This window comes from Indicator indicator, chromosome 14 (genome assembly GCF_027791375.1).
Source record: "Indicator indicator isolate 239-I01 chromosome 14, UM_Iind_1.1, whole genome shotgun sequence".
Taxonomy (NCBI): Eukaryota; Metazoa; Chordata; class Aves; order Piciformes; family Indicatoridae; genus Indicator; species Indicator indicator.
The window spans coordinates 26283013-26297187 of NC_072023.1; the positions used below are offsets into that span (position 1 = coordinate 26283013).

The 14175-nt window shown below is 48.0% G+C and overlaps 1 protein-coding gene across 1 annotated transcript in view; it reads left to right on the forward strand.

The window, feature by feature from the left end:
* The window catches only part of CACNA1C (calcium voltage-gated channel subunit alpha1 C), a 698267-nt gene that overhangs the window by 546028 nt on the left and 138064 nt on the right, over nt 1-14175 (forward strand). The window contains exons 14-18 of the mRNA XM_054386505.1: nt 1507-1714; nt 2600-2720; nt 7455-7569; nt 8659-8779; nt 8907-8976. Of these exons, the coding sequence (XP_054242480.1) occupies nt 1507-1714; nt 2600-2720; nt 7455-7569; nt 8659-8779; nt 8907-8976 (635 nt within the window). The remainder of the gene's footprint in view (nt 1-1506; nt 1715-2599; nt 2721-7454; nt 7570-8658; nt 8780-8906; nt 8977-14175) is intronic.

Sequence of the window (14175 nt, forward strand, 5' to 3'; positions counted from 1 at the left end):
GTTGCAAAAAAGATCTGGAGGTGCTGGAACATGTCCAGAGAAGGGCCATGAGGATGAGCAGAGGGCTGGAGCTCCTCTCCTATGGAGGCAGACTGAGAGAGTTGGGGCTGTTCAGTCTGGAGAAGAGAAGGCTCTGAGGAGACCTTCTTGTGGCCTTCCAGTATCTGAAGGGGGCTACAAGAAAGCTGGGGAGGGACTTTTTAGGGTGTCAGGGAGTGATAGGACTGGGGGGAATGGAACAAAACTAGAAATGGGTAGATTCAGATTGGATGTTAGGAAGAAGTTCTTCCCCATGAGGGTGGTGAGACACTGGAACAGGTTGCTCAAGGAGGTGGGGGAAGCCTCATCCCTGAAAGTTTTTAAGGCCAGGCTGGATGTGGCTCTGAGCAACCTGATCTAGTGTGAGGTGTCCCTGCCCATGGCAGGGGGGTTGGAAGTGAATGATCCTTGAGGTCCCTTCCAACCTTGACAATTCTATGATTCTATGATATATCTCTGGAGTCTCTTTTAGGGTCCATGTAAAAGGTCCTTTGATCATAGAATCACAGACTTGTCAGGGTTGGAAGGGACCTCAAGGATCATCCAGTTCCAACCCCACTGCCGTGGCCAGGGACACCTCACACTACGTCAGGTTGCTCACAGCCACATCCAGCCTGGCTGCAAAAACCTCCAGGGATGAGGCTTCCACCAACCACTCCCTGGGCAACCTGTGCCAGTGTCTCACCACCCTCCTGGGGAAGAACTTCTTCCTAACATCCAATCTGAATCTACCCATTTCTAGTTTTTTTCCATTCCCCCCCAGTCCTATCACTCTCTGATACCCTAAAAAGTCCCTCCCCAGCTTTCTTGGAGCCCCCTTCAGATACTGCAAGGCCACAAGAAGGTCTCCTCAGAGCCTTCTCTTCTCCAGACTGAACAACCCCAACTCTCTCAGTCTGTCCTCATAGCAGAGCAGCTCCAGCCCTCTGCTCATCCTCATGGTCTTTCTCGTTCCTCTCCATCCCAGGAAGCTTAGCTCTGTGTGTGTGTGTGTGTGTGTGTGAGCCCAAGCACATCCTCACACACCAGATTTTGGACAAGTTTGTGTTTGTATCCAAACTGTTTCCCCATCTACTCCTGTTAGTTCTTACAGGCCATTCTCTGGAGTGAGGTATTCTGGCTGCCATAACATCTATGAGTGTTGTAATGAGGTTGGTTAGAATGTAACTCACTGAAGCAGCAAGAACTAATCACTGTATATTGATATAAGATTTGCAGAGCCTTAGATGGAGAGCACTGCAATAATCTTCTGGGTGTGCATATGGGGCGGGAGGTGGAGGGAATTGTGTACGTGTGGTAGTAAAATTACTCATTAGCTGCAGTAGGTCTCATTATCTTAGGGAAGCACATCAATGATTCACTGCTTAACAGGGTGTTTGGAAATGCAGAAGGGCAGCCTGAACCAATGTCCTGTGCAGTCCATGAGCACTGAAGGATTTTTAACTGCCTCTTTTTTTTTTCTCCCAGATACTGGAACTCCCTGAGCAACCTTGTGGCTTCACTCCTGAATTCAGTCCGCTCCATTGCTTCCCTGTTGCTGCTGCTCTTCCTCTTCATTATCATTTTCTCACTCCTGGGAATGCAGCTCTTTGGGGGCAAGTTTAACTTTGATGAGATGCAGACCAGGAGGAGTACATTTGACAACTTCCCCCAGTCCCTCCTCACTGTGTTTCAGGTAAGGACAAGAGCAGTCCCAATGGGACCAACATATTGTGTTTACAGGGACCAACAGAGGGGACAGGTCCTGAACCCTTCCTCTGCAGCCTGATAGTCCCCAGGACTCACAGGAGGGCTAACAGCTCCAGGAGCCTGCAGCCTGATAGTCCCCAGGACTGAACATCAGACTAACAGCTCCAGGAGCAAGGTGCCACAGTATACTGCCATTGCAGGGATATACCCTCCCAGAGTGGAGAACCAAATCTAATGCCCCTGTATGAGGACAAGGCCACCAGGTCTTAGGAGGCTAGAACAATAGCAAGGCCATGTCCCAGGGCAGCACCTGCATGACAAAGCCCAACCCTGCAGCTGTACCCCCCTCCTCCCACAGTACTGGGGAAGAAATATCTGCCCACAGTGCCAGAGAAATCAAATAACATTTAAGCTCACTGTAGTTTTGGGAGTGATGAGCCAAGACCTTCAGGATCATGATTTCACATGCAAGGTGAAGGGAAGTGGCTGGAAGGGTTGTGCTGAGGGCTGCCTTCAGTGCTGTAGGCTGTGCAGCTTCTCTGAAACAACAGCTATGAGGGAGGATGATGCCTGGGAGAGGTTGGGGGACTTGAACATAGCTGTCTGGGAGAGCAGTTTGGCCTCATCCATCATCTTCAAGGGGACCTCTGGGAGTTTTTAGACTTTGAGCACAGGCCCTCATTGCATTCTCCTTGTCTTGTTTGCTTCTTGGTTGTGTTTTCATTCCCTAGCAGGACACAGCCAAAGTGTCCAGCTGTTGTTGGGGAGGGGGTGTTCTCCAGGGCAGTAGCTATCTCTGTGTTAATGGGGCTTTCAAGTTCTTTTTGTCTTCTAACACTGTGTCCCATATTGGTGGGAATGTGTCATTTAGATCCTGACTGGGGAGGACTGGAATTCGGTGATGTATGATGGGATCATGGCTTATGGCGGCCCCTCTTTTCCAGGAATGTTGGTCTGTATTTACTTCATCATCCTCTTCATCTGTGGAAACTGTATCCTTTGATGCTGCTCTTTTCTCCAAGTGGGGCTGAATTTAAAGCCATCCTGTACTTCTTTGTTATGTCAGACAATAATGCATGTCATGCCTTGCAATCTTACCTTGCCCCTGGGTCTCAGTTTTGGCTTTGGAATGCTCAAAGTGAAACACAGCTGTTTGATTTTACTGAGTTCTAAAGCAATTCACAGAATCAGAATCACAAAACAAACCCAATTGGAAGAGACCTCCAAACTCATCCAGTCTAACCTTCCACCCAGCACTGAAGGGTTAACACTAAACCATGTCCCTAAGCTCCAAACACCTCTAGGGATGGGGACTCCAGCACTGCCCTGGGCAGACCATTCCAATGGCTGAGAACTCTCTCTGGGAAGAAATATTTCCTAGCATCCAGCCTGGCACAGCTGGAAACCATTTCCTCTGGTCCTGTCGCTTGCCACCAAGGAGCAGAGCCTGCCCCCTCCTTGCTCCAACCTCCCTTCAGGGAGCTGTAGAGAGCAATGAGGTCTCCCCTCAGCCTCCTCTTCTCCAGACTGAACACCCCAGCTCACTTTGCCCCACCTGGTAGCCCCAGTGCTCCAGGCCCTTCACCAGCCTCATTGCCCTTCTCTGGACATGCTCCAGAATCTCAATGTCCCTCTTGTAGTGAGTGAGGGACAGTTGTAAGAGCCAGGTACATGCTAGTTCCACGTGGTGGCTTTCATTGAGTATCTTCCCATGTTCAGTGGGTTTACTTTCCGCTCCCCATAGCTCTCTCAGAGGTTTTTCTTTCCTGCCTTCTCTAGAATTTGATCTCTGTCTGTACCTACTGTACTTACTGCATACTTTTGCTGTAATTGCCTTTTCAGTAATATATTCCATGTGGAATAAAGATACAAGCAATCTGCAATATGTTATCTACAAATGCTGCAACAAGAGTAGCATGTGTTTGACATCATTGACCTCTGTGAGATCATGGAGTCATTCACATCTAAACTAGCAGGAACCATGTTCCATTGCACTTACTGCAACCTGTGTGTGCTGCAAACAGCAAATCCTGAGCTCTGCTATGTTCCAGCTTATCTTGGTGTTGAGTCACTTCAGTTCTCTCTGGCTTCAAGGTGAAGTGAGGGCACTGTGTATATCCCAGGAGGTACAAAGCACATGGCATGATTATATTTGCATATCACACAGAGCTATAGTTCTGTTCCATGCCTCAGTTTGCTGCAAATTCGTTCATATTTAGTTTCTGCTTCCCTAATAAATGGCCTCCTGTGTCAAAGGCTACAGTTCTTTTTTATACTGACTCTTCTGTAAAGCCACCTTGTAGTCTCAGCCCAGCTCTTTTGGCCTTTACTCATAATTCAGATCTCTCAAACCCTGTTGCTTGACACTTCAGTTGACCTTCATGCCCTTCTTTCAGAGAGAGATGGTGCAATTGCACTTATCTGAAGGTCGAGGTAGGCAGTCTGCCCAGCAGCTTAAAAAAGCTACAGTTTGGATCTCCTTGTGTCCTCTGAAGGAAAATGTGAGCCAGCTCTACATGCTGGCTGACTTTGGAGCCCTTAGACCTTGGAGCCCAGGGAGAAGAGGGACTCTATTTCCAGACTAAGCCTTGAACTGGGTTTTATTTAGAAGTTATCACAGTGTAGTAAGACCCACTCTCAAGAAATGCCTAAAAGAATCTTACCTTCAGATCTGTAACATGAGATCTGAACACTGACTGGCAAGACAAGAGAGCAGTTGTGATTCCTAGCCCCATGCATGGACTCTGTGCTAGGAGATGGCAGAGTTCAGTGCCCAGGCTAAATGAATTTCACAGAATTGTCAGGGTTGGAAGGGACCTCAAGGATCATCCAGTTCCAACCCCCCTGCCATGGCCAGGGACACCTCACACTACAGCAGGTTGCTCATAGCCACATCCAGCCTGGCTGCAAAAACCTTCAGGGATGAGGCTTCTACCACCTCCCTGAGCAACCTGTTCCAGTGTCTCACCACCCTCATGGGGAAGAACTTCTTCCTAACATCCAATCTGAATCTACCCATTTCTAGTTTTGCTCCATTCCCCCCAGTCCTATCACTCCCTGACACCCTAAAAAGTCCCTCACCAGCTTTCTTGTAGCCCCCTTCAGATACTGGAAGGCCACAAGAAGGTCTCCTCAGAGCCTTCTCTTCTCCAGACTGAACAGCCCCAACTCCCTCAGTCTGTCTCCATAGTAGAGGAGCTCCAGCCCTCTGATCATCCTCATGACCCTTCTCACGTTGCCCAACAAATGCTGTGTTCTGTTTTCTGTCCATAAACTCCACTCCTGTCTGTGGGACTGCCTATAATGATGTTGTTCAACTCAAGTGGATAGGCCAAAACTGGCATGCCCAGGTGCTCATTGTATGAGGCTAATGAATGTAAAAGTGCTTGCATGGAAGTGACCTAAGCTGTCAAAGTTGTAAAGCATTCAGCAACCCTCTTATTTCAGTGGGATTTATTGGTCAAAGGAAGACTCCTTTGGAAGCAATCCTCACTATCAATACAGACTGGGGGAAGAGGTAGTAGAAAGCAGCCCTGTGGAAAAGGACTTGGAGGTGCTGATGGATGAGAAGCTGGACAGGAGCAGGTAGTGTGAGCTTGCAGCACAGAAGGCAAATCACAGCCTGGGCTGCATCAAAAGCAGCACTGCCAGCAGAGCCAGAGAGGTGATTCTGACACTTTGCTCTGTTCTGCTGAGACCTCACCTGCAGTACTGTGTGCAGGTCTGGAGCCCTCAGTATAGGAAGGACATGGACCTGATGGAGCAGGTCCAGAGAAGGCCACAAAAATGCTCAGGGGGTTGGAGCAGCTCTGCTACAAGGACAGGCTGAGGGAGCTGGGGGTGTTCAGCCTGGAGAAGAGAAGGCTCCAGAGACACCTAATAACAGCCTGCCAGTACCTGAAGGGGGCTACAAGAAGGATGGAGAGAGACTGTCTATGAAGGCCTGCAGTGACAGGAAGAGGGACAATGGCTTCAAACTAGGGCAGAGCAGATTTAGATTGGATGTTAGGAACAGGCTCTTTATCATGAGAGTGGTGGAACACTGGAACAGGTTGCCCAGGGAGGTGGTTGTGGCCCCATCCCTGGAGATACTGAAGGTGAGGCTGGACAGGGCTCTGGGCAACCTGATCTAGTTGGGGATGTCCCTGCTGAGTGCAGAGGGGGTTGGACTGGATGAGCTTTGGAAGTCCCTTCCAACCCAGACTATTCTATGATTCTGTGAAATCAGAAACTAAAACAGAAGTCTTAAGTTTTACAAGTCTCAGATGTTTTATAAGTCTTAGATGTTTTGCATCAGTCATTTTGTTGTGAAATTTTGGAAGCCCCACACAATATGTTTGCCATCCAGATGGAAGTTCTAGATTGGTGCATGCTGGATATACACATCCTGAACACTGGTGAGGAATGGAAGTTTGGACAATCCCAGGATCTGAGGATAGGGCCACGAGGATGATCAGAGGGCTGGATCTCCTCTCCTGTAGAGGCAGACTGAGAGAGTTGGGGTTGTTCAGCCAAACACATCCTGGGTTGCATCAAGAGAAGCATAGCCAGCAAGGTGAGGGAGGTGATTCTCCTCCTCTGCTCTGCTCTGGTGAGACCCCACCTGGAGCACTGTGTCCAGTTCTGGAGTCCCTATTACAAGAAGGATCTGGAGGTGCTGGAAGGTGTCCAGAGAAGGGCCATGAGGATGAGCAGAGGGCTGGAGCTCCTCTCCTATGAGGACAGACTGAGAGAGTTGGGGTTGTTCAGTCTGGAGAAGAAAAGGCTCCAAGGAGACCTTCTTGTGGCCTTCCAGTATCTGAAGGGGGCTACAGGAAAGCTGGGGAGGGACTTTCTAAGGTTTCAGGGAGTGACAGGACTGGGGGAAATGGAACAAAACGAGAAGTGGGTAGATTCAGATTGGATGTTAGGAAGAAGTTTTTCCCCACAAGGGTGGTGAGACACTGTGTGATGGTTTTAAGACTGTTTCCCTCACGAAGTTTGAGCATAAAAGTGACAGAGTGTAAATAAATCACACTTGGGTGTAAGAAAGCAAAACAATGATTATTATAAACACTCCCATTGGAGAGAGAGAAATGTTTAGGAGTCAGTGCTCAAAACAAGATACAGGCAGTGGGGCAGTGGGGCAGTCTGTCTGCTCCATTCTTCCTCTGGCTGGGTGTAGCACACACTCACACACTGACCTGGACAAGCTATATGTAATGAACCCCTCAGCTTCTTGCCTTTCTTCCCTTTTGCCTGCTCTGGGAAGGCAGGGAGGAAAGAAGTACAGCCCCTCTCGGGGCCAGAGGGCTTGGTTGTGTTTTTCTGTTGATTGTACATGTTTGTGAATGTTGTGAATAGTGTCTATTTGTACATATTCATTGTGTTTCATCATAGACTGCAGTTTTGCCTGTAGATACAGCTTCCTTTGCTTCTGAACTGAGCTAGCCTGGTTATTGTCAGTGCAGGAGGGGGATTCCAGCTCTCCACTGGAACAGGTTGCCCTGGGAGGTGGTTGGTGGAAGCCTCATCCCTGGAGGTTTTTGCAGCCAGGCTGGATGTGGCTCTGAGCAACCTGATCTAGTGGAAAGTGTCCCTGGCCATGGCAGGGGGTTTGAAACTGCATGATCCTTGAGGTCCCTTCCAACCCTGACAATTCTTTGATTCTGTGATTGAGAAGCCTTTAGTATGATGTTGTTCCACAGATTCCAAAGCCCATTTTCCTTAAGTGGCACCACAAACAGATATCCTGCTGAATGTATTCTTGGCCATTGCTGTGGACAACCTTGCTGATGCTGAGAGTTTGACATCTGCACAGAAAGAGGAAGAAGAGGAAAAAGAAAGGAAGAAGCTAGCTAGGTAAATCCATTTGCATGTGCTTTTAGACACTGCTGGGCATGCATTGCTGTGAGTGTAATACCACACATCATGCACAGATTATCTATGTGCAAGCAAGTGTGCCTGGAGGTGTAATATATGTGGAGAGCTTCTCTTTGGGGGGGATAGATTCTTATATATGAGATTCATGTAATTATATATGAAATTATATGTATATAAACTGCAATGTAAAAGAATTCAAACTAAAGGACAAGAAGATGTCACCAGCTGGGGAGTCCCCACAGGTGCAGTGATGTGAGCAGAGGAAAGGAAGTCTGGGGAGCTGCTGAGCTTTCAGGGCACCAGCAGAGAATGAAGTGGTGTCAATGTTACAATCCCATTTGCATCTCCTTATTTCCTTCTGGTTTCTGTGGACCACAAAGCATATTTTTAGACTGTCATTCCCACACCAAAATTCAGTAGCTTCCTTCTCCTTTGGTGTCAGATGCTGCTCTTCTCCTGACAGTTCTTCTCGTGGTTTCTTCAGGCTCTTTGGAGGTGTGAGCTGGATCTGTTGCTTCTCTGTCATTCCCAGCTGCTAACAGTGGGGAAGCCTCTCATTAGTCCTTATTTCTATTCACTGTCTTCCAGGCTGCTTGGAGGGAATGCCTTATGCAGATCTTTCTGTTTCATCCTGAAAACCAGTCAGCAGCTTTCCCTGGCTCTAGGAGTGCAGTGAGGGGCAAAAGCTTTGTAGGCAGCCTAGCAGAAGTCCCCAAGATACAGGTGGATGCCTGTGTCATTGGATGAACAGAGATCTCTGCTGACAGACCTGGGGTCTGTGTGTGCACAGGCACAGGGGCACACAGCTCCCCAGCACATGTGTGTGCACCACTCCTGTCACTGTGTCACCCCTGCCCTTGAGAAAGCTGTAAAATAAAAGGGAATTAGAGCAGAGTCTGTGCTTTGGCCTGCAGATGAGGCCATGGTGGAGCTGCTGGCACATGAACTGAACTCAGGTTGGACCCATCTGATGGTTTCATGGCGTGTGCTGTACGCTGTGAAGTTCCTGATAGGGAAACAGCCTTTCACCTTTGTAACTCTTTGCTTTCTCTCTTGTAAAATTGTTAGGACTGCTAGTCCTGAAAAGAAACAGGAGCTAGAAAAAATAGCTGTGGAGGAGGAGACAAAGGAGGAGAAAATTGAGCTGAAATCCATCACTGCTGATGGAGAATCCCCACCTGCTACCAAGGTAAGGTCTGCTGCCAGCCAGCACTCTCTGTCAAGTGATGGCATGAACAGCTTTGCTTTGTGAGGAAATGAAAGCCCTCTGCCTTGTCTCATAAAGGATTTGCTGCTTCTCCTTCCATTTCTGTCAGATCAATGTGGATGATTACCAGCCCAATGAGAATGAAGAAAAGAGCCCATACCCCCCAACAGAAGCACCAGGTATTTATCTGCCTCCTCTTATCCCTGACCCAACAAAGAGAAGCTCTAGGTGCTAATGCACAGGAAGCCAAATTGTGGTAGCAGGTATGCTGTGAACATGCAGTGCTTTCAAACAGGGCAGGATGGTGTGCTTGCCTGTGTTTGCACAGCTTGTGGGCTCAGTCCTTTGCAGTTCCTATCCTGACTCACAGGATCACAGGATCACAGGATGTTAGGGGTTGGAAGGAACCTCAGGAGATCATCAAGTCCAATCCCCCTGCCTCAAGGTCATATTTGATTTTGTTCTCTGTCAAGTCTTGTGTGTGGAGATATACAGCTTTAGAGAGAAGCAAATCAGTTCGTATACAATCACAGAATTGTCAGGGTTGGAAAGGACACAAAGAATCATCCAGTTTCAAACCCCCTGCCATGGGCAGGGACACCTCACACTAGATCAGGCTGCCCAGAGCCACATCCAGCTTGGCCTTAAAAAATTCCAGGAAGGGGGCCTCCACAACCTCCCTGGGCAACCTGTTTCAGTGTCTCACCACCCTCATGGGGAAGAACTTCTTCCTAATGTCTAATCAAAATCTCTTCTCCTTTAGCTTGGGTCCATTCCCCCCCGTCCTATCACCACCTGACCCCCTAAAAAGTACCTCCCCAGTTTTCTTGTAGGCTCCCTTCAGATACTGGAAGGCCACAATGAGGTTGGATACTAACAATAAGGGGTTGGAACTAGATGATCTTTGAGGTCCCTGCCAAGCCTGACAATTGTGTGCTTCTGTGAAATCATTTGAAACCACCCTCATTTGCTTCTAAAGGGGCTAACAAGCCTTGTAGGCAAGGGAAGAGTAGATGGCATGTCCTTTAGCTTTGCTATGGCTTCTGATTGTTTCTTATAGTATTCCTATAAGCTGCCCAGAAAAACATGGTCTAGAGGAGGCTCAGGGGAGACCTTATTGCTCTCTACAACTACCTGAAGGGAAGTTGCAGCCAGGTGGGGGTTGATCTCCTCTTCCAGGCAACCAGAAGTAGAACAAGAAGATACAACTCAAGCTGTACAAGGGGAAGTTTAAGCTTGATCTTAGAAAGAAGTTCATCACAGAGAGAGAGATTGGCCATTGGAATGTGCTGCCCAGGGAGGGGGTGGGGTCAGCATCCCTGGGGGTGTTTAAGAAAAACCTGGATGAGGCACTCAGTGCCATGGTGTAGTTGATTAGTTAGGGTTGGGTGATCAGTTGGACTGGATGATCTTGGAGGTCTCTTCCAACCTGGTTGCTTCTGTGATTCTGTGATTCTGTGAAATTGGTCAGACCCTTTATGTGGAGAGTAGCAACGGCCCAAGGTCCTGTTCTGAGTTCATTTCAGTTCATTGTTAACGACCAGACTGATGGAAGAGGAAATATGCTTATTGCATTTGCAGAGGGCATGAAGCTAGGAAGGACAGGAAGCATGGTGGAGGGCAGCATTAGAATTCAAAGAGCTCTTGAGGAACTGGATAAATGGGCTAAATAAAATGGAAAGGGCCAGGCTCTGCACGTAGAGAGGAATAAGCAGATCATCACAAATAAAGCACCTTAGGAGACTGTCAGTTAGGTAACTGTCCTTGAGAAAAGAATCTCAATCTTGTGATCACAAGCTCAACAGGTGCCAACAAAGCTTTGCTGCCTTTCCAAAGGTTAGGCAAGCAGTGAGATTTAGAAGCAGTGAAAACATGACCCTCCAGTCCATTCATAGGTTACATCTTACTGGCCACTGAAAGCTAACCAGAGAAAAATGATTTATTCTTTTCACCACTGACAATATCCCTTTTTGGGTGCTCTGCTTAGGAGAAATGGGGCTGAGCTGGAAGGAGGGTGGAAGAGCAGGGTGAAAACAATGCTAATAGGAAGCAAGAATTCAGACTGAAAGAATTGTGGTTATTCTAGCTAGGAAAGGCAGGAAAAGCATCTTCAAATGCATAAAAGCCTGTTCTAGATGGGAAGGGAATAGTCTCTATTATGGACGAGATATAAAATTCCCACCAGGGGAGAGTTTTCTAATGGTGAGGGTGGAAAAGATTGTGAAGGTGGTTGTGGAAGCCTAGCATCACTGAATGTAGTTCAGAACAGGCCAGAAAAATATCTGCCAGAAAAGGCTTAGGTAAAATAATTAGTTGGTCCTGGCTTAGCAGAGGCATGAACCAGAGGCCCTTTTGTGATCCTTTCCTGCTCTGCTCTTGTGTGTTTCCATGGTTATGTGACAGGCTGTAAGAGGTAATAAAACACATTCTCTGCTGTTCCATGAGTCCTAATAAATGTCTGATAGTAAGCTGATGTGATAGACTAAAAAACCAAAAATAATGACACAATACTTCATTTTAAATAGATAGAATCACAGAATTGTCAGGGTTGGAAGGGATCTCAAGGATCATTCACTTCCAACCCCCCTGCCATGGGCAGGGACACCTCACACTACAGCAGGTTGCTCACAGCCACATCCAGCCTGGCTGCAAAAACCTCCAGGGATGAGGCTTCCACCACCTCCCTGGGCATCCTGTTCCAGTGCCTCACCACCCTCATGGGGAAGAACTTCTTCCTAACATCCAATCTGAATCTATCCACTTCTAGTTTTGTTCCATTCCCCCCAGTCCTATCACTCCCTGACACCCTAAAAAGTCCCTCCCCAGCTTTCTTGTAGCCCCTTTCAGATCCTAGAAGGCCACAAGAAGGTCTCCTCAGAGCCTTCTCTTCTCCAGACTGAACAACCTCAGTCTGTCTCCATAGGAGAGGAGCTCCAGCCCTCTGCTCATCCTCATGGCCCTTTCTTGGACACCTTCCAGCACATCCAAAGAAGGGTTGTGAGGATGGTCAGAGGGCTGGGTGGACAAAGGTTTCAGACAAGCAAAAAGGAAAACTGTTGTTGCATTTGATTTTCAGTACAAAAAAACCAAGATCCCTATAAATTTGCTATACTTGTATTCACCCATATTTGTAACCCATCATTTCTATCACAAATAGAGTGTGGTTCCAACACCATGCAACAATGGTGGTGGAGCACACAAACCTGGCTTTAAGGGGCAATAGTGGAAGGTGAGGCATAGAAGTTCCATGGAAACAGGAGGAAACATTTTTTATCCTGTGAGGGTGACAGAACCCTGGAACAGGCTGCCCAGGGGGGTTGTGGAGTCTCCCTCTCTGGAGATACTCAAGACTCACCTGGCTGTGTTCCTGTGTGATCTGCTCTAGGTGCTCTTGCTCTGGCAGGGGGGTTGGACTGGATGAGCTTTCGAGGTCCCTTCCAGCCCCTAACATTCTGTGATTCAGTGATAAGTGCTGAACAGAGGGGAAGAATCACCTTATTTGACCTGCTGAAAGTACTTTGCCTAAACAGCCCAGGATGCCCTTTGTCTTTTTTTGCAGTGAGGGCTCATGCTCACTTTCCCAAACCTCTATAACCACAGACCCTTACTGGACACACACCCCAGCTGCTAAGCATTTTGTGGGAGTCTTTAGTCAGAAGCCAAAATTAAAACAGCTTGATACATTTCTGTTTATATTTCTTAGCTGTCTTGGATTTCCAGATCATTACATTTTCTCCAGTGAAAGTGCGGTCACCTATAGATCAAATTTAAGCCTAGTGGTGATAGAACTGTGTTTTAGTTACCTTCTGTGGATAGCTTAGAAATAGGCCAGCATGTGAACCATACAACAAAAACTGTATCTGCAGTTTGTGTCATGGAAGTTCTATCTGCATAAGATCAGAGTGCACAAGAATAAGCAAAACCACTTTGAACTCCCTGGCTTGGCATATTTCTTAATACAACCTAATGTCTGAACCACAGAAACACAGAAACATTCAGGTTGGAAAAGCCCCTCAGGGTCACCAAGTCCAGCCCAGAACCCTACTCTCCAAGGCTTACCCCTAAACCATATCCCCAAGCACCACATCCAAACCACCTTTAGACACATCCAGGCTTGGGGACTCCACCACCTCCCTGGGCAGCACATTCCAATCCCTGACCACTCTTGCTGGGAAAAAAATCTTCCTACTGTCCAGTCTAACCCTGCCCTGCTGCAGCCTGAGGCTGTTCCCTCTTGTTCTATCACTAATTACCTGTGAGAAGAGACCAGCACCAACCTCTCCACAACCTCCTTTCAGGTAGCTGTAGAGAGCCTCCTCTTTTTCACACCAACCATCCCCAGCTCCTCCAGTCACTCTCCATCAGATTTATTCTCCAGGCCCTTCACAGCTTCCTTGCCCTCCTCTGTCCTGGCTCCAGCACCTCCACATCTCTCTTGGATTGAGGTGCCCCAAACTGGACACAACACTCAAGGTGTGGCCTCCCCAGAGCTCAGTCCCAGGGGACAATCCCCTCCCTGCTCCTGCTGGACACAGCATTGCTGATCCCAGCCAGGATGCCTTTGGCTTTCTTGGCCACCTGGGCACACTGCTGGCTCCTCTTCAGCTGCTTGTCCATTAGCACCCCCAGATCCCTTTCTGCCAGCAGCTTTCAGCCACAATGCCCCAAGCCTGTAGTGTTGCTTGGGCTTGTTGTGCCCCAAGGGCAGGACCTGGTGCTTGGCCTTGTGGAAGCTCAGAATGTGTGGTCAAGTTTTCTTCCTAATGCTTCCTAAAAGTATTACAAATGCAAATGGACAGCATCTTGGTTATTTGCCATTGCACAATGCCAGTTCTAAGCAGGCCTATTCCCTGAACTGATTATTAATTCTTTGTGAAAAATGAAGTCGATCTCTTTACAGCTCACAACATTTCCTGACCACTTCTTTCAGAGTTCATGGAAAGCAACCATAAGACACAGTAAAATTTTGTAAGTTGCTTGTTAGGTCAGATTTACCAAAGCCATCTATTGCATCCTGCTGTGTAAAGCTCACAAACACCCAGGTCCTCTCAGAGTTGATGTGGCATGTCACTTCTGGGCCCCTCACTACAAGAGGAACATTGAGGTTCTGGAGCATGTTCAGAGAAGGGCAACAAGGCTGGAGAAGGGCCTGGAGCACCTGGGCTACAAGGAGCATCTGAGGGAGCTGGAGGTGTTCAGGCTGGAGTAGAGGAGACTGAGGGGAGACCTCATTGCTCTCTACAATGCCCTGAAGGGAGGTTGGAGTGAGGAGGGGGCAGCCTCTGCTCCTTGGTGGCAAGAGACAGGAGCAGAGGAAATGGTTCCAAGCTGCAGCAGGGGAGGTTCAGGCTGGATGCTAGGAAATATTTCTTCCAGGA